This window comes from Strix aluco, chromosome 1 (genome assembly GCF_031877795.1).
Source record: "Strix aluco isolate bStrAlu1 chromosome 1, bStrAlu1.hap1, whole genome shotgun sequence".
Lineage (NCBI taxonomy): Eukaryota > Metazoa > Chordata > Aves > Strigiformes > Strigidae > Strix > Strix aluco.
In genome coordinates this window covers 153455938-153478786 of record NC_133931.1, presented here as the reverse complement: position 1 = coordinate 153478786, position 22849 = coordinate 153455938, and the positions used below count along the sequence as shown (strand labels likewise).

At 42.4% G+C, this 22849-nt stretch overlaps 2 protein-coding genes across 4 annotated transcripts in view; one reads left to right on the top strand and one right to left on the bottom strand.

Moving 5' to 3' along the window:
* Window positions 1-13699, top strand: part of MYRIP (myosin VIIA and Rab interacting protein) — a 237573-nt gene extending 223874 nt beyond the window's left edge. For all 3 annotated transcript variants that reach the window (XM_074840967.1, XM_074840974.1, XM_074840956.1), the window contains 6 exons: window positions 2460-2654; window positions 7202-7363; window positions 9073-9177; window positions 9273-9333; window positions 10153-10271; window positions 10938-13699. In XM_074840967.1, the coding sequence (XP_074697068.1) occupies window positions 2460-2654; window positions 7202-7363; window positions 9073-9177; window positions 9273-9333; window positions 10153-10271; window positions 10938-10970 (675 nt within the window). In that variant the 3' untranslated portion in view covers window positions 10971-13699. The remainder of the gene's footprint in view (window positions 1-2459; window positions 2655-7201; window positions 7364-9072; window positions 9178-9272; window positions 9334-10152; window positions 10272-10937) is intronic.
* A 1648-nt stretch (window positions 13700-15347) lies between these two features.
* Window positions 15348-17524, bottom strand: PRLH (prolactin releasing hormone). Its single transcript, XM_074849804.1, has 2 exons — window positions 17275-17524; window positions 15348-15603 (listed from the first exon to the last, which is right to left on the bottom strand). The coding sequence occupies exons 1-2, from the start codon at window positions 17522-17524 to the stop codon at window positions 15425-15427; spliced, it is 429 nt and encodes a 142-aa protein (XP_074705905.1). The 3' UTR covers window positions 15348-15424.
* Window positions 17525-22849: the final 5325 nt, after the last annotated feature.

The following is a 22849-nucleotide window of genomic DNA, read 5'->3' as shown; positions in this document are numbered from 1 at the left end:
TTCTGCACCAGGGGAAGTTTAGACTGGACATTAGGAAGCATTTCTTCACCGAGAGGGTGGTCAAACACTGGAACAGGCTTCCTGGAGAGGTGGTCAATGCCCCAGGCCTGTCAGTGTTTAAGAGACCTTTGGACAACGCCCTTAATACCATGCTTTAACTTTTGGTCAGCCCTGAATTGGTCAGGCGGTTGGACTGGATGATCGTTGTAGGTCCCTTCCAACTGAAATATTCTATTCTATTCTATTCTATTCTATTCTATTCTATTCTAGTCTAGTCTAGTCTAGTCTAGTCTAGTCTAGTCTAGTCTATTCTATTCTATTCTATTCTATTCTATTCTATTCTATTCTATTCTATTCTATTCTATTCTATTCTACCTCATTAAACTTTTCTTCCCCTATCCATTTCCTGTTGAGAAGGTAGGGTATTTTACTCAAAATCTTGATTTCATAAAGCTTCCTATCACAGAATACTTTACCAGAAAACAAAACAAAACAAACCTGTTTTGTAGTAATTGGTCTGTAACAAATGCCAATATGGTTTCTCATGTTCTGGTATAAGAACACCTTTTTCTAATTTAATTTAATCTTTTTTGGAAATCCATCAGTAACTACAAAGGGTAAGAAAACATTTAAGAAATAATGAACACTAAAGTGAGGCTACAGTTCTTGAAATGGAGAACATACATCAGTGAAGATGATGAAGAAAATGTGGTGTCGGACCTTTATCTTTTTTTGTTCACTACTCATAGAATAGAATAAGAATTAGGTACTTATAAAAGCAAATGATAAAGCAAAGTAACATTGATTTCCTCTTCTGTCCTATAAAATTATTGATCTGTTTTTAACCTAATTGGCACTTGTGAAAATAAATGGAAAAAACAGTAGGCTGTTTATGGGGTTCAAGTATTTGTTCTCAGTAAGAAAGTCCTAGGCCCGCTTGTTCAGGGCTCTGTTGGCTGTGCTAACAAGCTAAAGATCTGAGTGTTGTAGCATACTGTATTTGCTTTGTTCTCCTTCTCTTTAATCTCATGTATCTAATTATTTCTTGTAATTCAGAGAAGTAACAGTGCTAAAGATGCCTTAATGTATTGATACACAACAATTGAGCACACACTGCTAAAAAAGTAGTTTTTCAGTAAAAGTCTTATCTAACATAAAATGAACAGCTAATTAAAGGAAAGAGATAATAAAAGGTTTTCCAGTTAAACTCACCAAAGTTTGTGTGAAGCAGAGGAACGTTATTTCTGCTATATCCTGCCTCAGATGCCAGCCAACATATTGATTAATACAATGTTTACATAACAGAGAGACATTTTTAATCAGTTATACTTCTCTGCACTATAGAATTTACTATATAGAATCCAAAGACTGTTTCCTTGGTTTTGATCCTCAGATATTTTGTTTTTGGGAAAATTTACAGATGGGTGTGCCTCTAATTCACATGCATAAGTATTTGCAGGTTTGAGGAATGAATGCAGTTTAGGTCTAAACTTCCCACACTTTCTTTTAGGCAAAGCACCACTAAAGGTATTGCACATAATGACATGACGGTATTTGTATTGGATTCAACAGGCTTTGGCTCAATCTCCAAGCCTTATAGTTTGGATGTTGAGCTTGATGCTTGAAGGTACATCAGGTGAAAATTTATTGCCAGCAGAGGAGTTGTCCTGAAGCCTAAAGCTCTGTGAGAATCGTCAGAATCAGGATAGTTAATTACAAATTACAAATCAAGAACACCAATTCGTACACTGATTTAAACAGCTTACAGTTTTTTACAGATTTAAACAACTTACAGTTATTTAAAAACAAAAAACATGGATAAAACTGTATGCTTTTCCTTCGTATTTGATATAATTTGTTTCATAAATATTAAAAAAAGGTAAATTGAAATTTAAAAAAAATGAGGATACAAATCTTTACACGCTTATCGCTCAACCTTTGGTTTTTGGGGCTACCATATAATTCATAGCAAACATCTTTGTAAAATGCTATCCTCATAGGGCCGCTGAAGATTGCTCTCCCGTGTTTGCGGCTGCAATACGATAGCTCCTGTGCATATGGAGAGAGGTGATTCCACATGTGTTTGCCAGTACCCAGAAAGGAAGATTGTGCTTTAAAACCTGCTTAAAACACTAGCCTTATCTAGCTCACTTGGATTTTAAAGCTGGACATTTGTGTGCTCCTTGGGGATAAGATTCCAGTAGAAATTGTGTTGTAGAATTGCATGTGTATGCTATTTTGCATGCTGTAGCAGTGTGCATATGTGAAAAAGGGAGGGAGGAAAAGAGAAGTAGATTCCAATTTCATTACACAGTTCTTGTGTCTGTTCACAGCAGTTAGCCAGGTATATTGTTTCAGCAGGGCTAAAGCTGCAGCTATTAGCAAGGTGATGTTACATATTACCCCTCTGTGCTAATTTAATGCTGTTGTTTTCTCTGTCTGTTCTTGTAACAAAACAGAAGTACTCTGCTGTCTCTCTCTGCAACATATCTACAGAAGTCCTGAAAGTCATCAATGCCACTGAAGAACTGATAGCAGAATCCACCAGTCCCTGCGATTTCCCAGCTGACATTCAGGACAGAGGAAGAGGGACCTTCCCACTGGGGACTGACCCCATCAGACTTGATGAGCAGCTCACCACACTGGAAGAAAATGTAAGAACATGAATCAGTATGTGAAAGTGTGACGTATGTGCGTGAGTGTACCTGTGTGTGTGTGCCAACTGGAAAGGGAAAGCACTTAGGCAGCATCAGTGGACGTTCCAAATTAATTTTGGTTTATTAAACAAATAAACAGAACAAAAAATCCTATTTCAGAGGGGTGCTCATATGTGTTTTGGGGTTTTTTTAATGTGTACTTTAAAATATGTGGGGGAGGGGGAGAGTTGGATGTTTTGAGGTTTACAACTGATTTTAGAATCTCTACCTCAAAAGTTAACTTGAACCCTCTGAACCTCTGTGGCTATGTGGGTGCACCATGCCTGGCTGAAACCACACGTGTCCAGGTCCCAGCACAGCCTCATTACTGTAAGGACAGGTAGGGAAAGCATGTCCCCAGTCACACAGAGAAGTTGAGGAGCTCTTCCTTCACCCACACATCCCCAGCATACTGTGCTGAGCACCCAGGGAGCTGGAGCTACCTGATGCACTGTTAAAAAGAGCAGGCTGGAGAAGCCAAATTAAACAAACATTTTTTTTGTCATGTCTGAATCATCTGTCCTTTTTCATGAGTACCTGTCATCTGCAGGAAAAAGTGCAGTGCTGAATCATAGGGGGAAGTCACTACTCATTAGAAATTTTTATGCATCCACTTAATGGAGATGGTACACTTGTAACTCTTGATTTTCTCTTTTTACCAAATTTAACTAATTACATTTCAGTGACTTTTCCCTTCCTTAGGAGCTCTTAAAGATATCGTAGGAATCTGAGATGTCCTGTTATAGCATCCTGATCAATTCAAGAAAATAGGTCCTGGTTTTCTTTAGCCCCATAAAATTTTCAGACAGAACCTCTTCTTGGGGATAAAATCAGTTTCCTCCACAGAAATGCACTTCCACAACAGCCCCAGGCTAGGGACTGAGTGGATGATAATCCATGGCAATAACAGCCAGTCCTGGCACTGGGCCTGTCCTACTCCCGAGCCCTCTCACCAGTCCCACAACCCTCTCACCACACCTTTTCTGAGCTCAAATTTCCAAGCCCTGCTTCAGTTCAGAGGTTCCCAGACTAGATCCTACCCCTCCTAACCTCATCTGCTCCAAAATCTTTTCCACACCAATAGAGTGCCCTCCAACCCACCAAGAGCACCTTCACTCCTCCCCAGCCAGCTCCTGGTCATAACCTGACCTCCAAACTTCTCCTTCTCACCTATGCTCAGCCTTTGCAGGCATCCTGCTGTGCCAGCTGAGGTGCCCCTGCTCCCCCTTGCTCCCACACACTGTCCTGGTTGGTGGCATCTCCTGCCTTCCATCATGGGGCACCACAGCCACCTGAAGCTGCCCCACCACAGGGCTTTCCACACAGCAGTCATGCTCCTGGCTCCTCTCTGGAAGGGGAATGCAACACAAGCAAGCGAAATAGGCTTGGGAGTCCTCCCAAGTAGGACTGGGAGGGCAGGAGAAGAGGATGTGTCCAGGAGATGATGGATGAGAAGGGTATAACTTAAGTTTGTGGCAAGCAAAGTGCCTTCCTCATGCCACCTACCATGATATCCATTTCATTCTTACACAACAGATGCATCCCCACAACAAATTCTAGTTGAGTTCAGTTTTTTTTTTTTTTTCAGAATAATAGAAGTAGATAAGTAGATGGAGATTTTCTCCCCATTAAATACTACAGTGTCCTAGCTCAAAACAACACAGAATGCATCTGGCAGGAGAGTGAATACAGAACGAAATTCCAAGTTCAGGCTGGACTATGTCTTTAGAAGAACTAAGAAATTCCACAAGAGGACAGAGAGCAATTTGGGGAGAGTTGCTCCCACATTTTTTTCTGTGGAGAACTGTTGTAAACTATGAGGTGCATTTTCTTTCCCCAACTACACACTGACAATCCCTCCCATCCTTGTGGATCTTTGGCATCTGTGGTGCTGTGGCCCCTAGTCACTCATTCAGGACAAGCATTTCTCACTGAGCAGAGACTGGGCACTGAGGCAGAGCATTGCTTGCTGTGGCATTGCCCTCTTTGCAGCATATCCCTGGTTTAGCTTCTTCTCAGTTCCCTGCATAATTCATAAGGTATCCAGCTCAGCCTTGCTGTGTCCCCACACTACGTCTTTCTGCCCCACACAACGTATGAAGTAGATGACAAAACTTCATGGTTTCAAGATTTCACCACCACATTCCATAGTAGAGTAAAGGAGCCGTTAGAAATCCAGGGATCCATAACTTTTCCGTGTGCAGCTGGGGGCATATCTGCGTGCAGCATATCCTCTTTGCAGCAAATTTTGGAAGAGGATCTGGGTGTACATAAACACTTTGTTCTTTGTTGCTATCTCTAGTGTTTCAGGGACTGTACATGCATCAGTGTGAAGAATGTAGTGCCACCTATACCAGCACAAGGTTGGGTGGGTTTTAGTGGAAACTGTACATACCTAAATGATGGTAAAATAAGTCTTCACAATCTGAATGTGAATGTATACATAAGGGCATAATTTAGTGGAGACCTGCAAGTACACCATTGCTGTTTGGAAGTGCAACGATTGTTCAGGTAAAGAACATTCTTTAGAAAAATCTTTTATTTAGATCTAGCTGGAAAATGTTCAGTGAAATTAAAATTTAACAAATGTAGGGGCTAATTGAGTTACCAAAAAAAAAAAAATTACCTTCTCTTCCCACATTTTTCTACCAGTCCTATTTTCTTTGGAATTTTTTTTCCCTTGAAAAGTACTTCTTTGAAAAGTACAACTTATTGTGAGAGAATTTTGGCACAGCATTTAAATGCATCTTTTCTTTAACTTTTTAAAGATGTTTCCATTAAGAATGTTCATTTTTCTTCTTTCTCTGAGCTTTTAGACGTGATAGGGAAATTTTAAAAATCGCCTTTTAATCTGAGGTGGCTGTGGTATGTCACACCACAAAAATGTATCATTTAAATGAATGGAAAGAATAATTAAAACCCACAGAAACAGAAGCATTTCTATTTAAATCAGCATGTTAACTTTATGGCCCACCTGTGTCTCCAAGTACTTCAGCAAAGATGTTAAATCAGATCAGTTATTTGTTCTAGGTATATTTTTCAAATATTTCATGCCTGCAGTTAGACTGTGAAGATGCAGTTCATACAAGATGTAGTGAATTTGTTTCTTAGCAGTGTCACATACATGAAAAAATGTATCTGCATTTATGCCTTGAAACAACTGATACAAAGGAAAAAAATATTGCAAGCAATTAAGAAACAATAAAAAATAAAAAAGTAATCACTCATTTAAATCTTAATCTAGTCATTCTCCATTTTTGATCCATAAAGTCACAGCGTGGCCAGAAATTATTTGAATACCTGTTATGTCAAAGGGCTGCATGATCTAGGAATTGTGGGCAGATATAATGACTTGAGTGAAAAACATGTATGAAATGAAGGTATCCACTCAAGGATCTGATTCAGGTCCTGTTTGCTTGCCCCTTGAACCATGAAGACAGCCACAGAACATGTTTAATTCATGTTAGTTTTGTAGCACCAGCCTTTACTGCTATTAGAGTGAGTGAGGCTGCCAGTGGGGAAAATCAGAATATGTATTTCATTTCCACTGTGCTGTTACCAGCCTCATGGACACAGTCTCCTGGCTGTCTAGTAAATAGGCAGAAGGTGTAATATTTTCATATGGGTCTACACAATTTTAAGCACAGATGTCAAAATCTAATGCTTGAAAATTAGTCTTTTCTATAAACCAGAGACCTCCATCTGGCCACGTACCGTATTTCTTTGTGTAATAAAAGAAACACATAAACCACAATGTATTATGAATTACTGCTTCAAGGGGCAGAATGGGAAATGAAACCTTTACCTGCAGTTATCAAAGGTATTGTAGGTGGGTCAAAATATTAGAAGTTGTTTGTTTTTAGAGAAGATCTCTAAATGATAAAGTCTGTTATTCTGTTTTATGTGTCCCAGATAAGTCTATTGACCCTCCTCCACAGATTCACTCCAAAGGGCCAGGAGGCAGGAAGGTTTTTGCTGCTGTAATATTTGGGTGAGAACAGGATGGGATGGAAAACTGTGTTGTACATGTAAGCACACTTACTCTGTAAGAAGTTAATAACCATATGCTGCTAAACAGTTATTCTTGCAGAGTTTTGATTGCCGGAAGGCATTAGGTGTGTTTCAATAAACACAGCTTTATATAAGGTGTGATCCATTGACTTCCCCTTGTAGACTTGGGGGTTTTTGTTATGCAACTGAATATCAAAAATAAAAAAGCAAACTTTTCAGCTTTTTTTTTTTTCCTGGTGAAATGGGTACAAATCTGTTTGGAATACCATTGTAGCACCTATGAAATGTGGAGTGCAGCCAACTCATGCCTCCCTTCTCTTTGTGGATGTGTGTTTTCAGATTATTCCCCCATGACTTTCCTCTGCTAGGTAAGTCTCCCTGTAGTGGGTTAGCAAGGAGAGAAGCTCAAAGGTATCGTGGAGGATGCAGTCTGCTTAACCTCCGTGCCCACAAACCAGAAATCACTGACACCTCTGCCTGCCTTGGCCCTGCAGGTGTACCTGACAGCCAGCACGGTGTACGGGCTGGAGGGGCAGCTGACCAACCTGGAAGATGCCGCACGCAAGATCAACAGTGTTACTGCAGAATCTGAGCTGGCCGATCTGGAGGATCAGGTGGCCACAGCAGCTGCACAAGTTCATCATGCGGAGCTTCAGGTGAGGACAGCAGCTCCTCTGTATCTGCAGGTTTCACACTGCCTTGCCTAGCTCTTACCTGTTGTCTGCACACACTTACTTTCAATATTCTTTTTCACCACAGTGGACTGATGATCCAAAGATGCTGACTGCATCACAGGAGCTGAGCAAAGCATAACTGAGATGCGTAACTCAGCCCAGCCAGATGTACTGTATTTGTTTATTTCTTTCCCCAGCTTGTTTTTGGACATGGGAGTGCAACAGCCTGTTACTGCAATACGAATACAGAACCTGTTCCTTGCTACCAGGCCGCTCCCATGATGTGCTCTGTGCCAACGCATGGCTGTGGGCAAACTGCAAACATAATCTTAGGCAGTTTATCTAATCAGCAGGTTGTAAAGCACTTCCCAAAAGAAGCCAGTGTCGGTCCTGTTCTACCAGAAAAGGCCAACAGCAGCCAACCGCTGAGGCAAGCACAGAGCCTAGCACTTGCAAACCTGCCTTGGCATTTAGCCCTAAGCAGCACACATCCCAGCCAAAAGGCAATTGCTCTCATGGGCGGCAATCTAGCATCCTTCTAGCGGGCTCCAGAAAGTCTGGGGCTCAGAAGAACAGATCGTGATCTGGTGCTGAAAGCTGAAGGAGGTAATGCTGCCAGATTTCACTGCTAACACTGCTAGCAACTGACTGACAATGATTTCACTGACCAGTCTGTACCAAGCGAGGCACTCTGACCTGCCTGTGCCAGGCTTTAATGGGAAGTACCTGGTTATTTTACTCGGTGGGAGCATGCTCTATTTTGGACTGAGCAAAGATCTGAGAGCCTGACATCTGTCTGATGTCAGAAGTGCATTGCTGCACTAGATGGCAAACTGGCAGTGACGTTTTGTTGGCTTCAGTCATTATTTTACAGTAGATATGTTAATAGGGCTGAGACATGAAGAGGAGAGAGGCCTAAGCTATGCAAGGAGGATGACAAAGAGGCCAACAGAAGGTCTTCTGCAGAGTGAATAGCTTCAGGTGTCACTGTGAATCAGGAGTCAGGTTATATGTCTGACTTCTCTGACACTTCTTTCCCTTTTTGGCAACATTTTTTTCCACTAGTCTCAACATCAGCCTACTTTTCCCCCAGATCTTTGCTTTCTTGGACTTTTTCCTAGCAATTTGTTTTCCATTGAGTGTCTTTATATAGTGTGTACCTGCATTTATGCATGCTTGTGTTTAACATACATATACACTTAAATTACAAATATTTAAGATCAAATTTTTAGATTTTGTGATGGAGGATGTACTTTGCGTGTGCATGAAATTCATTTTGAATTAGGAAATGTGTCCCACAAAGTCATTCTTTGAATGTAGCTTTTGGAAAACACAGCTTGAAGGAATTTGGAATTATGCAGCTAAAGGTAACTGGGAGATGGCAGATGCAGGTTTCTCCCCTCCTTTCTTTTTTTCCTCAAAAGGAGTAAAATGCCTCTGGATTCACAAGGTAGGTTGGATTGTTCTTTTACTCCATCTTTAATAACAGATTAAGCCCCGTTTAACATCAGGACTAAAGAATATAGGAAAGTGTCAGAATTGCTGAAGAAGTTAACCATCTGATTATATTTTTTGATGAAAGAGGATTTGACTGGGGGAGGGATATAATTTAGTAGTGGCATCCACAGTAATTTTTAAACTTCTTTTTCCCCCTCCCCATCTGTCTGTCTCTCTCTTTATTTTCTTTGAAGATTTCAGATATTGAGAGCAGAATATCAGCTCTCACTGTTGCAGGCTTGAACGTGGCTCCATGTGTTCGCCTGACAAGGAAACGGGATCAAAAGCAAACAAACCAGGTGCCAGAACATTATGTAGTATTCAAAAATACATTGGGGAAATCTCGCCTCTTTTTCTGTAACAGAGTCGAGTAATGCATATATGTTGTTTACAGATGCATACAATAGACACATCAAGACAGCAGAGGAGAAAACTTCCAGCTCCACCAATAAAAGGTGCACTTAAGTTGTTACATGCATTAGAGAGAGAGTCTCTCTTTATAAAGTTCAATATAATTTACAGTTCAGCAAAGCAGGGGAAAGATTAAGTTACAAAATGAACAGAGAAAGCCTAAATGTGTCCACCCTCTTCGTCTCCCATTGTACTTGCATTGCATAAAATACCCATTTGTCATGTTAAAACGCATCACCACTTTCTCTTCAGTGGAAGCTGTGACAATGACAAATTAATAGGAGCAGAAGCAGAAGGCTGGGAAAAGCAAATGAGGAATGCTGAATACTTGCCCTGCAACAGGGATGCTGCTGCTCCAGCGTGCCTGGGGTTAGTTTGTGAGGCCCAAGCAGTCACAGTGTTTAATTACCAAAAGCCAGTTGCCACCCTCCACAACCCACCACTCCTTTCTTAAAGCCTCTGTATGTTGATTTCAGTCCATACGATGTGGCTCAGCAATGTTCCTGGTACGTTAGGGTATGGCTGTGAATTGGCTTTATAAAATAAAATGCTGTTTTCCTTCATGTGTTCCCTTTTTTTTTTTTTTTTAACCCCACAGTGCATTACCTCTGACAATTGTAGGGCCTGCTTCACCTTGCATTAATCTTGTTTTACTCTTGTTTAATTCCACTGATTGACATGGCCTCAAACTTTAATAAATTTGGAATATCACAGCCTGCTGTTTTTCATTTAAATTAAATCCAGCTTTCCTCATACATCTTAGGGGAAGTTTTATCCCTCTAGAAGCTGTGACTCTTTAGGAGTATTGTTACATCTGCTTCAATCTGCTATGTGAAAAATTTCCCTTTTTGTATTTTTCCCAGGTGAAAAAATAGATGGTTCTCCAGTTACCACCATCAGAACATTTAACAGAAACTTCATGCTTCAAGGATCTCTAACACAAAGAACTAAAGAGAGGAAAAGCACTGCCAAGGACTTAATGGTAAACTCATAACAGATGTTTTTAAAACTGCTGTTAAAAGTAGTAAATAGAGAGATAGTGGTATCTGTGTAGGCAGCTATATTTCGGCATCTTCACAAAACTTCTCTTAATAGTTTGAGGAAAAAGAATAGAGACCGCTGAGGTATCTCTGAACAAGTACGACCAGGAAGGTGTCTGACTGCATACAGTATAGCAGCTCCTGAATGTCAGTTTGTGTACCCTGGCTGCCAGATCTCCAGGAATGTGCTACCCTTATTTTTAAAAAAATAAATAAATTATTGGTCCCCTGCAATTCAGACTTCTGAACCAGACTCTCACAGAACCAGCTGCACACTGTAACACAGCAGGTGAGAGTCACCTTGAATCTCACTAACTTTTGAGAAATGTTCAAAGGTTACCTAACTGGAATTTAAGAGGTAGATAGGCCATGCATTGGCTCTGCAGGGTTTCAACAAATAAGCTTCACTGGGCAGCCATCAATCATTTCTTTTACAGCAGCCATTGAGGGATAAGGAAAAAAACTGACTGTCCCGAAGCAGTCTGCCACTAGATATGTGGCAAATAGGTGGGGAAGTGAGAAGAGGAAGACCTGACTCCCTAGAAGCTTCAGCAAGCTTGTTTTGTGTTTCATCGTGGTTTTTTCTTTCCTGTCCCTCTCTGTTCTAGGAACCTGCTATAGGATCTGCTGTGATGTACTAAATTTACACTTCCCTACTGCCAATAACACACTGCCTAAGGCTGTACACGAGAGTGCCTTTACTTAACAGCCATTGTGTATGTCCAGCTGAAAATGGACCCTCAAGAACCCACAATGCCTCAGTTATAGGGCTTCGTTTGGATACCTCACTGAGAAAGCTGTCCAAGTTTTCAGCATTGTGGTCTGCTAAAGGAAACTCTGCCTTAAAGTTCTCACAAGACTCTAGAAAGGATGCTGAGTTTCAAATGCAAGGCTCCACATTTTAAGATGCACTTTTTCTCCCTATTGATTGTACTAAAGTATGTCGTCTTTAAACTGCAGTATGTTTTTGTACACTCAGTCAATCATAATTATAGGCCAATATTTCGTACAAAAAGAAAGAACAAAGCAGACCTGTGATCCATATTTGCTGGCCTCTTACTATTCACGTAGGCGTCCGTCTTGTTGAGCAATAACAACTCTGTGCAGTGTATGGGAATGGAAAATCAGTGCACCTAGCTCTGCTCCCAGGGAGTCAGTGGAAGTTTTGACAGGGTTTGTAGGATGAGATGCGATGTGCAAAGACTGCTCTGTTCACTAAGGGTATGCTTGGTAGAGTTAATGTTCTAGCTCCAGAGCTAGGTATTTTGCTCTTGGTGGCGGGGGGAACATGGATGTGATGTTGAACCGTGAATTGGTGGCAGCACACGTGGACCAGATGTCTGTTGAGTTATGATCCTGGTGTCTGGAACTGGCACCTGAACACCGTTGTGAAACCAACACCTTTGTATGTCTTGTTTTTCTTGTCTGTTTGGTGGTGTCCAACCACGCTGTAGTTCAGAATAAATTCTGACCAAATCTCTAAGACTGGAAAAAGAAAGTAAAACCATTGTGGATGAGATCTCTGCTGACTGGCTGGTGGTTGTAGGGTGGCTGCAGCCTGTAAGAGGTTTCCTTCTGCCATTTTCTGGCTTCTCTCAGGAGGGGGCAAATGTAGCCCAGACGTCTCTTCCTTTACTACCCTGTAGCCAACATAGAGTAGCTGGGGCCTGTCACTGGTGCCATGTGCATCCCACTACCATTGCACCACTCTGAATTTGATTGTGAATAGTAAAATTTCTTCTTTCATTTCTTGAGACCTTTGAAAGGTGAGGCAAACCGGAAGGCCCTTGAGCAGATGCTCAGGAGGGAAGATGCTGCTTACAGGGTGTCCCTCTCACCTTTTTTGGGGAGGACCTTGCCAATTTGTGGTACTTTTTGCTCTGCAGAATACAAAGAAGGTAGTCAGAGGAGGTGATAAGCCAGTGAATCCCTTATCTTCCACACAAAGTGCAGAGCAGGTACCCAAATGCAAACTGGGTCGATGTGAAAGGTGCTATGAAGGAGGGCACAGGCTGGTAAGTTCCTCCTCAGCAGGAAGGAGGGGTGAGCTCTCCTGAGAGCAGTGGGTGCCAGCAAAGGAGGAGAGCTGCTCCTTTCCCTGGGCTCCCAGCAAACACCCACCAGCAGCGTAAGCAGTCCCCTGGGACGCCAGGCCGTGAAATGTCTGTGGTTGGGCAAATATGAGAAGAACTGGGCAAATTTCCTGGCTAGGCTGGATTTAGGGGGGCAGGTGGGGAAGGTGAGGAATGGCTGGATGAGACAGTTGGAAAAAGTGCCAGTTGCAAATCTGCCACCCACATTTGGCATCTTGCTTGTCAGCACTCTGATGTCCAGCTGCATGTAAGGAACCCTCGGAGTAAATACAACCCTCTTCCCACCTAGAATACAGAAGCATCACTCCATCCTTTCAAGGAATTTCCATCTGCCCAAGATCTGACCCAATGTGTTCATTCTGGGTGAAATTATGCCTTCTTTTACTCTCATACAATACTAGTTCTCTGAATATGGCCCACTCTGTTTAATATATAAATATATATATAAAACAAACAGATTTTATTTATATATGCAATCCACTAAAGGAGATTAAACAGAGTAGGATGCCTAGTAATTTTTTTGTTATCCAGTCTCCTCCTCCTTCCTTGACTGTTCTTGTGTGTGTATACAATACATTCCCAGGTTCTGGTTTATGCCAGTATGCGTGTTATGAAATGTCATTAATGGTGGTTGGTCTACATATTCGTCTAATAAATAATAACTAATATTGTGTATGTAATATCAATACAGAAATTACTAATTTTAATAGAATAACTCTTTGGCTTTTGTTCTGTTAGTGTGATTTAAACAAAGCAACAAAGTTTGGAATAGGTTGTTTTCTTTAAGAGGCATGAAAAGCAACTATTATCGTGTTACAATGTTAAAATATTCAGTCTTCTTTGACAGAAAAATGTGTACTGTGTAGGCATTGCAAAAAAAAAAAATTTAAAAAAAAAAATCCCACCTGCTATAAGGCATTTGAATTTTTACAAATGTTTATTGTGCCAAATATGTGCAAAGATATAATTTACTGTTTTAAAAAAATCATAAAAGCATACGTTATAGCACACAAAGAATTATTTTGTCATCAAGTGATTTCAATCTTTAGTGTTAATATTTATATTTAGATTAATTTTTATAAATGAAAATATTTTAATGGGTAAAATGAAGACTATATGATCTATTTGATTAAGTCTGAGTGAATATTAAGCTTGCCTTGTTGTTGTTATCTGCATACTCACCAAGAATTATTGTCAAGAAATTATAAAAGAGTAAAAACAATTTATGAAAAGAATACCTTTTCAAGGACTTGATTCATAAAGAAAACCCAAAAGTTCTTCTCTGTTGTTTGGATTTATGTGCGCTTCGGCCATGAAGCGTGCAGAACACGCTGCCGCACGCCGTGCTTGGGTACTGCCAGTCCACAAGTGACCCCGTCAAACCCAGGAGATGGGCAGCTCCGCAGAATTGCCTTGGTTAGCTGAGGGGAGGAACGCACATTAACACACTCGGCTCCGATTTTTTCCACTGGGGCCGGGGTGGGAGGAGTCCTGTTAGGAACATGTGATGGCTAGTCTTCTCCAAACTGTCAAGTCTTGGGCAAAATACCATCTCAAACAGAATTGCTGAGGCAGAATTTCTGTAACTCTCACTGGGATTGCTACAAAATGACAAACCGAGCAAGAACCCTGCAGATAATCTTAGCCTAGGATTTCCAAAGTCCCATGCGATGAATGCTGATCAAAATATTTCTTTATCAGCATATTTTCTCCACCATGACGGTGTTCATTTAAACTAACATGTTTTAAGTAATACTTTGGGTCAGCAGATGTGTTGTATTATAAATAGTAGTAACTACCTTATTATAATAAAAATCCACTCCTTGCTGACAGACCATTTGCAAAGAGAACAGAGGGTTAAATTATCTACAGTTATTGATTCAACAACTATTATATTTCAGTAGTAATTCTAACAAAGCACAACTAGAAATGCAAGTTCAGTCTAATTTGTCTTTTGCAGAATAATTCATGGCCTGGATTTAACCGTCAGTCATTAGCTAAATTGTAAACTTTCTTTTCTGGATATAAGCCATAGATGAAACTGCATATGAATATTATTGCTGATAATAGTTATTAATCAAGATTAACCATATTGTAAATAACACTTCCTGTAAAATTAATGTAACAAAGTTAGTTACCATGGCAAACATGAGTATTGAGCTACAACCCCTTATGATGTGGGCCAGTGTAGTAGAAGGTACATGGCTTGTGACCCTCAAAGTGTGACTTCAGCGCGATCAGGTAACGTACTTCCAAACAACTACATTGTTTTAAAGGGACTCAGCTAGTTTAGGTCCTTACCACTTTTGGATAATGGTGCATGATTACATGCAGTAGGCACAAAACTACTCTGAAGAGTTTAATTAGCCAATTTTAATTTTTTTTCTTCAGCAGAGGGAAAATATTTGTCTTTGCTAGGAGCTCCTTTTTGTTCATTAATACATCTCTCCAGCAGTACAGGAAGAATCACAGAGAGCCAGTGGGTGGTTCAGGGCTACATTCCTACGAGTGGATGTAACAATCTGTACAAAAACTACACACAGAGCACCAGCATTTCCTATCATTAATGCAGGTACATTAAAAATTAGAGCCTTTTTTCTTTCTTCCAACCATTGCTTTTTATTTTTACATATCAACAGCCATTGACTTTGAAATGTGACAGGAAGGTTTCATGATACATTTAACACTGCAAGTTCAGATCCCGATACAAAAGCTGTGTGGTTTTTGTATAAACCTAACGTTACAGTGAACAGCATCAATGGATTGCTGGGTATGTAAGACGAAGAAACATTTTTATAAGCTACAGTGGCACTCGGTGCTAGTGTCCATGCATTGTCTTTTACCTGCACCCTGAACATGCTTCTTTTTGAAGGAACTTGCACAAGGAGCAGAAAGAAGAGCAGCGTGGGATTGCTAGGCAAAAGCAGAACTGGAGGTCTGAGGTGCAGGGGAGGATGCAATTTGAAGAAGAGAGGTTGGGTCACCACCTCAGGGAACAGAGATCACCAGTCCTTGTCTTCTGTGTCCAACACTTTGTGCTCCCACAAAGCATTCAAGATGAAATCCAGGTGCCTGCTCACAGGCCTCAGGCTGCCATGGCTGCTTCTCAGCTGCCTCTTCCCAAACCGACCGATGGGGCGAACACCACGGCCCACATACCAAAAAGGATCAATCTCAGGACCTGGAATTCAAAGCAGTCGGTGAAGGAAGTTCCACTGTACTTAAAGACAGCATTTCCTGAATATCTTGAGGGTGTTAGACAGCTTATTTGTAGTCCAGGAAAAAAAAAGAAAGGGGGAAGGCTACAGCCAGACACACAACCTTCTAGTGCCTTTGAGGGTTGCTTTCCATGTGTAGAGCCCAAAGGAAGAGGATTTTCATCCATGTGGGCTGCAACCTGCAATTCTAACATAAGCCAAAGTACCCATCAAATTCAGGAGGGCACAGCATACTTTAAAACTGATCTGAACCCCAGAAGAGGTTACAACGTAGCCTATGTCCAGAAAAACCATACTAGTGCCCTGTACTGACACTTTTAAACTGTCCTCTCTTAGCTGAAGGACTTTCTGTCCAGCCTCCTTTTCCGCTGTGTGCACCAGGTACGCTATCTCTACAGGCTAACAAATCCACTAGACTGCAGAGGGGGTTCCTATGTGAGAGGTAAACATAAAAAGCTAATTCTTGTTCACTTAGGAAGTTGTTTTCATGGATGACTTTTTTTCTTTTAAAGCATCTGACATACACTTGACTTATTTTTATAGTCTAGTTTTAGAGCAGGTGTGGAGAGGGGTGTAGTTGCATTAAAAGACTAAGACAATGGCAAGACGGAAAATCAAAAAAGTGCTGGAGATGATGCCACCCCAAGGAAATACCAAATCATTCCAAAGCCAGAGGACTGTCAGGAACAAGAATAAATTTCAATTTTAAGTGCATTATACATCATCCAAGTCATATGAAAGTCTCAGGCAAGGCAGCAGGATTTTCCCCTGTGCATTTTGATGCTTGAACAGAGAAAACAAAAAATCCATTTTGGCTGTAAATTTCTCTATCAATACATGTCTTTCCACACCATGTTTAACAGCCCTCCTGCCCACCAAAATCCAAGTAACTTTTTTTTCCACCTGGCTACCTAAAAACTGAGGTTCCCAACATCTCTAGTCCTCTTTAATGGAGAAAGGTGTGCCACTGAGAGCCCATGTGTCTTACTCCCCACACCCCCTCCCTCTCACTCCACATACAATTATCAGCCTTTGCTCTTTGGGGGAAGATGAGATTTCCTGATAAAGATTTTATCAAAAATCTTTTGAACTGTGTCTTAGCTTTTACTTGGGATATGTGGTATTGTCCCTCACCCAGCCAGTCTCAGTTCCTCACAGCATCTCTGAAAGGAGACACTTCAACTACTTGTATTTTGACTTTCAGACAACTCATGGTTCCAGAGAGAAGATGTCTGTAAAGCGAACTTAAGCTTCTGGCCCTTGCTTTCTTGTTACTACATAGAAGTAGTTGTGAACTACCCCAGGTCTACCGAATGCAGCTGAAAATTTGATGCTTAAATATTTGATGTATATTGCCTTACATTTCCTTTGTCAATCTTTTGTACATTAGTGTCTTCTCTGGTATTTATCAAAAATTACGCTATTCCCCTTCACTAATTAATGGCTGTGAGAAGGACATTAGGTTCTGCACACGCACTTAGAAGTGTAAATGGAAGTACAGGACCCCACACCACCATTTCACCATAGAAACACACACATGGATTTGCTGCTGAACTTTGCCTGACAGCCCAATCCTGATCCCTCGATGCACCAGAAACCACAGGGTCACCACATCAGGTGAGACTCATACTTACTTCTGTTGTCTATCTGATGTTTAAATGGCCTGCTCTGTCCTGAAGCAAAGCTGAGCGATACCAAGAGCACCAGCACGTAGACAGTGACCAGCTTTAAGTGCTTGGGTGACCACTGGGCACGTGGTGTCCACAAGATTGGATGCCACATGATGGAACAGTGGTGGGAAGGCTGTGAGGAGAAAAGTGAACATGGGGAACACATATGAGTTAAAGCTTTCAAGGTGAAGGAAGGTGTGAACTGTAACGGCATGTTCCTATCCATCAGAGCCATTCCATGACTAAGTTCTGTGAAACGCTGATGCTGGGGACGCCCTGGGTATTTCTGTTTGAAGGCAAAGGCTATGCAGTGAGCCATCTACAGAGGTAAGTCTGCAACTGGAGGTTTTCTCTCACCATCAGTGAAAGCCCCTATCATAGCTTCACAGGACGCTCAAGTCCTGGCTCTGAGCTTGCTGCTGTCTTTCTGTGTGGCCCTCTGTGACCATGGGCTTTGGCCACCAAAGCGTGTTTTAGCCACTACTCCCATCAACCTTTCCTCACTTGTAAAATATGTCTACCATTTGCATTTTACACACTCTTTTTATAACTAAATGCATTTCAGTATGAAAGGGAACACTCCTTCTGTGTCATCACTCCATTTCACAGCATGGAAAAGTACGATTTCCACTTACGGCTTCCACTGGTAGATGTCCCGAGCCTGTAAATGCACCTAGATGCAAACAGATGAGAAATCCCCACCCCAGGAAGGGCTGTGCAGAACAGAAGGTGCTGAGTTGGGAGGTGAAGGATCCCAGGCTCAGGTTACACGGCACCTTGTCTCTGGTATTTTGTACAAGTTTCCCCGCAGCAGCTCTCCCAGCTGTCATGCTAGGACAGTCTGCCTTGTAACATGCAAGGTCTGCCTGGAGCCTCTGCCTACAGAAGTCAGAGGAGCCCTGTTTGCTTAAGCATCACTTACAGTAGGTATACAGGTACAGAGCTATAGGAAATCCTCTCAGCTGTGCCTACACAGAGGCTTCTCCTTGTGTACGGGTGGGATTTTTTCCCCAGTTGCTGCCAAAATCTTAGCCTGTTTGCAGCACAGGTACAGCAGGAATGAAAATCTTTTGATGCAAGATGCTCCCAAGCATACCGCACAGGCAACACAACTAAAGCACGTTGAGAATCTGGTTGTGTCTTTCATTAAAATGAGAAGTCAAAAGCTCCTTAAGCCCTAGTATTCAGTGATTGTTTGTTGGGGTTTTTTCCCCACACTGGCAGTTACTCAGCAGGCAGCTTAGAGGAAAGTGATTTTAACCTGTGATTTCAACAGAACTGTGAATTAACTTTTTCTAACTTTAGTATCTCATGACCATCAGGACTAAATGATCTTAGCACACAAAACCACATGGGGTGAATGCTGCCTTCAGTTTCAGCTGGTGTACATCTCTTGTTGCTCCATGTTTATCAAAGCCTTAGGTTCAGTGAGACAAAAAGAAGATATCTTGAGGCATCTCTCCAGCAGGCTTGCAGGGCTGCTGACAGGTTTTCCAGATTACTTGCTGTCTGCTTTTCTGCCTTGTTTTTCTGGGAACTGAGTGACAGAAAGGAAGAGCTTGCCTTGAGCTCATCATTGATGAGAGACAAAAAAACAGGGAAAAGCTTTTAGCACCAGCTTTTTCCTAAGCAATGCTGTGTCTCAGTCTCCACCAGCTAGTCCTGTGCCCAAATCAGCCCTTCCAGCCACCTTCTAGAGTGCCGTTATTTATTGAAACTTTTGCTCACACCCTTGACCAGGCTAGGATTTCTATGAAGCACACAGCTCCCACCTCTCCTCAGTAAGTAACAAGCCACCCCTAAATAATCAAGGGGCTCAGCACCTCCAATCCTCCCCAAATTTTCCTCCTCTTAATTGTCCCAGCCCTGTTTGTACAGGGAGAAACCAAGACACAGATAATGCCACAAACTTGACCCTGCACAATGCTTAGCATTTCTAACACCAGCTCTACCTTGTCACTAGATAAGCAAAAAATCCTGGTTACCCACTCACAGTCCTTTCACGAGTAATGGGGCTGGGGATGGTCTGTGATCTCCTCAGGTCCAGACCTGCCTTAGCCCACAGATATGCAGCTTTCTTCCAAAGGGAAAATTGAAAAAAAAAGAGACCTCATACAGTCACTCTGTGTGTGCTCTCCAGTTCCAACCATTAAATGATCACCAAAAACTTTAAAAACTTACTAGTTTCAACAAAACTTGACATATTTAAAAGTTTTGGAAATAATTGTGCTCCTGGAGCTCAGAAAAGGGTCAACCTGCCACTTCTGCTTGGTCCCTAAGAGAAAAAGCCTTTAAATTTTGGCTGATCAACATCTATGACAGCGGTCTGGCAGTTTCCATCAGCATGAGAGGCGAAAGTTAAAGCCACTAGTAAAGTTACATTGAAGCAGTGATACCAGACCTTGCCGTGGGTCTGCCTCACACCAGTAGTGGGAGACCAGCCTGGCTCTCCCTCTGGGCACACAGGGGCTCTCCAGCACACCAAACTCAAGCTCTGCTGCAGATTTATCAGGTCAAAACCTACCATGGCAGAAGACAAGGTGCTATTAAGTCTTTAAACCCCAAAATAGCATCTTACTCGGGATCAGTGGCTGATCTCAAGTGTACACTCCCTCCAATGCAAATGAAAATAGCTTTCATTTTTGAAAGCAGCATTGGAAATTCCTGCAAGAGATCAAATCCTGGGTGAATCCAGGCCTGGGACCACGGCTCATTCCAGGGCTGAGCGACACGAAGGGCTCACTGCTGTGCTGCAGGCTCCTGCGTGTGCTCTCCCTGCAGGGGCACAACACTGCCCGCGGGTTCAGTGTTGCCTCAGCACGGTGTCCTTCACTGCAAAAACTGGGCAAAAGTTACTGAGCCCAGAGCACAGCTGTGTGCATTAGTGTAGAAAAGCCAAAACCCAAAAAAGAAAAAGGAAAACCAGCAAGAAAGAGCCATGGCAAATGCTGAAGGAGACAGAGGGAGGCACTCACCTGCTCACACCAAAGCTGCTCCTGAGGTAGCCGCTGCTCCAAGCAGAAGCAGGGCAGCTCCTGGGGGCTTGTGCCTTTTATACTGGAAGGAAGTGGGCTTGAAGCAGGGAAGGGGGGAGGGGAGTCAAGAGGTGGGCCAGGAGGACGTCAGCAGTACTAGTGAGCAAAATTTAAATTTACAAAAGGAGGGGTAGAGGACTGTGGTTCTATTAGAAAGCCATTGATCAGAGCAGAGAGCAGGAGCTGAGGGCGGTGCCAGGGGATTGCAGGGGGGGCCCAGCAGGACACCTGGCTGAGGCCTCCCCAGCCCACCAGGAGAGCAGAGGGCAGGGGGCTGCTGCCATGTCCCTATGGATGGGGGGACATGGGCAGACCAGAGCAGCACCAGCTGCCACACTCTCTGCACAAGAGATCCAAGCTCTCTATGCTGCCCAGCTGAGATGCTCTGTCTGAAGTGCGTGTCTGTGGGGGGAAAATCACTCGTGGGTGGGGATGAGGTGTGGGGAGAAAGAAGGGAGAAAGAGGAGATAGGCAGTGGGAACTTCTCAGGGCCAGCAAGCTGGAGCAGTCAGCCCCTTCCCAGCCCTTGTTCCTCTTGTCCTGCCTTGTCCTGCCTCGTCCTGCCTCTGTTTTTTGCTTGGGATCTTACTTGATGGCAGCTCCTAACCCACAGCTGGGTCAACTCACCCATGCATAAGTTTTAGGCCATACAGCAACACAGCACCCAAGTAACTAATGAAATCAGTTGTGTTTCAGTGCTTAAGCAGGTTCTTACCGGTTTTGTGGCAAAGAAAGTTTCATCTGCATGAGGCTAATATCTTGAGCAATATTGTATTTCTACAATAGGCATCTCTTCTGCATGGTTATTTTTAACTCTGTCTCTTGACTAATGTGTCATCACAGTCTTGCTGTTACAGATCTTGCTGCTTTAATAGCTGAGACTGTGTTTACCATAAAGGTTTGTAGAGGAGCAGCAGCTGAACTGGCAGGTGTTTCGCTCCCTCGGCACCATCCTGCGGAGAGGCTGAGACGTGAAACGTTACTGGGCTGCCCAGGGACCACAGGCTCTCTTGCAGAGTTCTTTGCAGATGCAGGGTTGTACTCTGCTCTTGGTGAGACTGACTACCTGAAGAAACAATTTTTAAAGCTGTGCTTAGAAGAGAGGGCTCTGAGACATGACCTGGCCCGTAAGCTGAGACTGGATAAGAAATACTGCAATCCCTAAATTCAATAGCAAACCTCTTTTGTTTCTCTATAAATATGCTTCCAGTTGGGAAAACCTCAAAGTACGAATGATACTATTTCACTGCAGCTGCCCCCAAAAAGAATTTTTTTTTTCCCTTGGGGAAATTTGTGGGGTGCATGATTGAAATTCTGGCTGGCCCTGCCCTAAGTCAGTATCCAGCGTCAAGCAGATGATACCATCACCACCACTGGGGTCACTAATTGTGGGGATTAAAATAAATTTCTCACTTATGTTTAATAGTTTCCTCTATGGGCATGTGTATGAACACAAATGGTAAAAAAGCCTGAGAATTCTTCCATTCTCCAATTTCCACCTAGTAACAGCTAAAAGAAGTGTCTTCCTCATCCAAGTTTTCAAGAGTTTACTCAGACTACTCAGGATCACAACTGCAAAATATGAAGAGCCCTTAAAGTCTATGATAGCACAAAAGGTCTTCCTACAGCTAACATAATCAATAATGTATATACACGCTTTCTTCAGCAACCTCCTTTTAGCGTGTTCCCGTTGAACCTTGCAAATGCTCCCTACCTAAAAATCAATCTGCATCCAAGAACCAGGCGGTGCCTCTGCTTCCGATGTGCTAATTATGTGTGCATGCGTGGAGAGCGTATCTTCTTAGTAAGTGAAGCCCCTTCACAGTTTTGCATTGTAGATCTTTTCCCTTACTGCTCTTTACATTGATTTTGACCAGACAATGTGGGTACCCTTTCTTGATCTCTAGTGGGCAACTGCTGGAGTGAGGGCTTTTTCTCTCCAGGATATGTAGGACCCCATCTTGTCTTGCTGTTTTGCTAAGAGATCCTATCATCATAAAACAGAAGTAAAAGCCTTTTTCATCCCATTTACTCTTCCTAGTCTTGCTGGCACTGCAATGTGAGCCTTTCAATAGCACAGATCATTTTCACAGATGGACACACCTACGTGGAACTTACCATGTAAAATAAAACTGCAATGTCTTCACGTTAATGAGGTTTTCTTATTGGTAAATGCTGCCTGCAAAATAATATGCCATACAAAGAAAAACCATTATTAGTACTGCCAGCATTTACAATGTTTCAGTATGATCAGCTGCCTTCACTCTGGCCCGAGGTCCATCTACTGCGGTATCTTGGTAGAGAACATCTAGTGAAGACTCTAAAAACAGGGCAGCATATTTTGACATTCCCCACTAGACCTTGAGACTTGTGGTCCAGAGGCTTCGCAGGCCAACTGTTTCTTTGTGGTAGGTAGCCCTTAATGGACTACTTTTCTTTCACAGTTGCTTCTTGAACCCATGTAAATTCTCAGCATCCACAAAATCATGCACCAAGGACTTCAC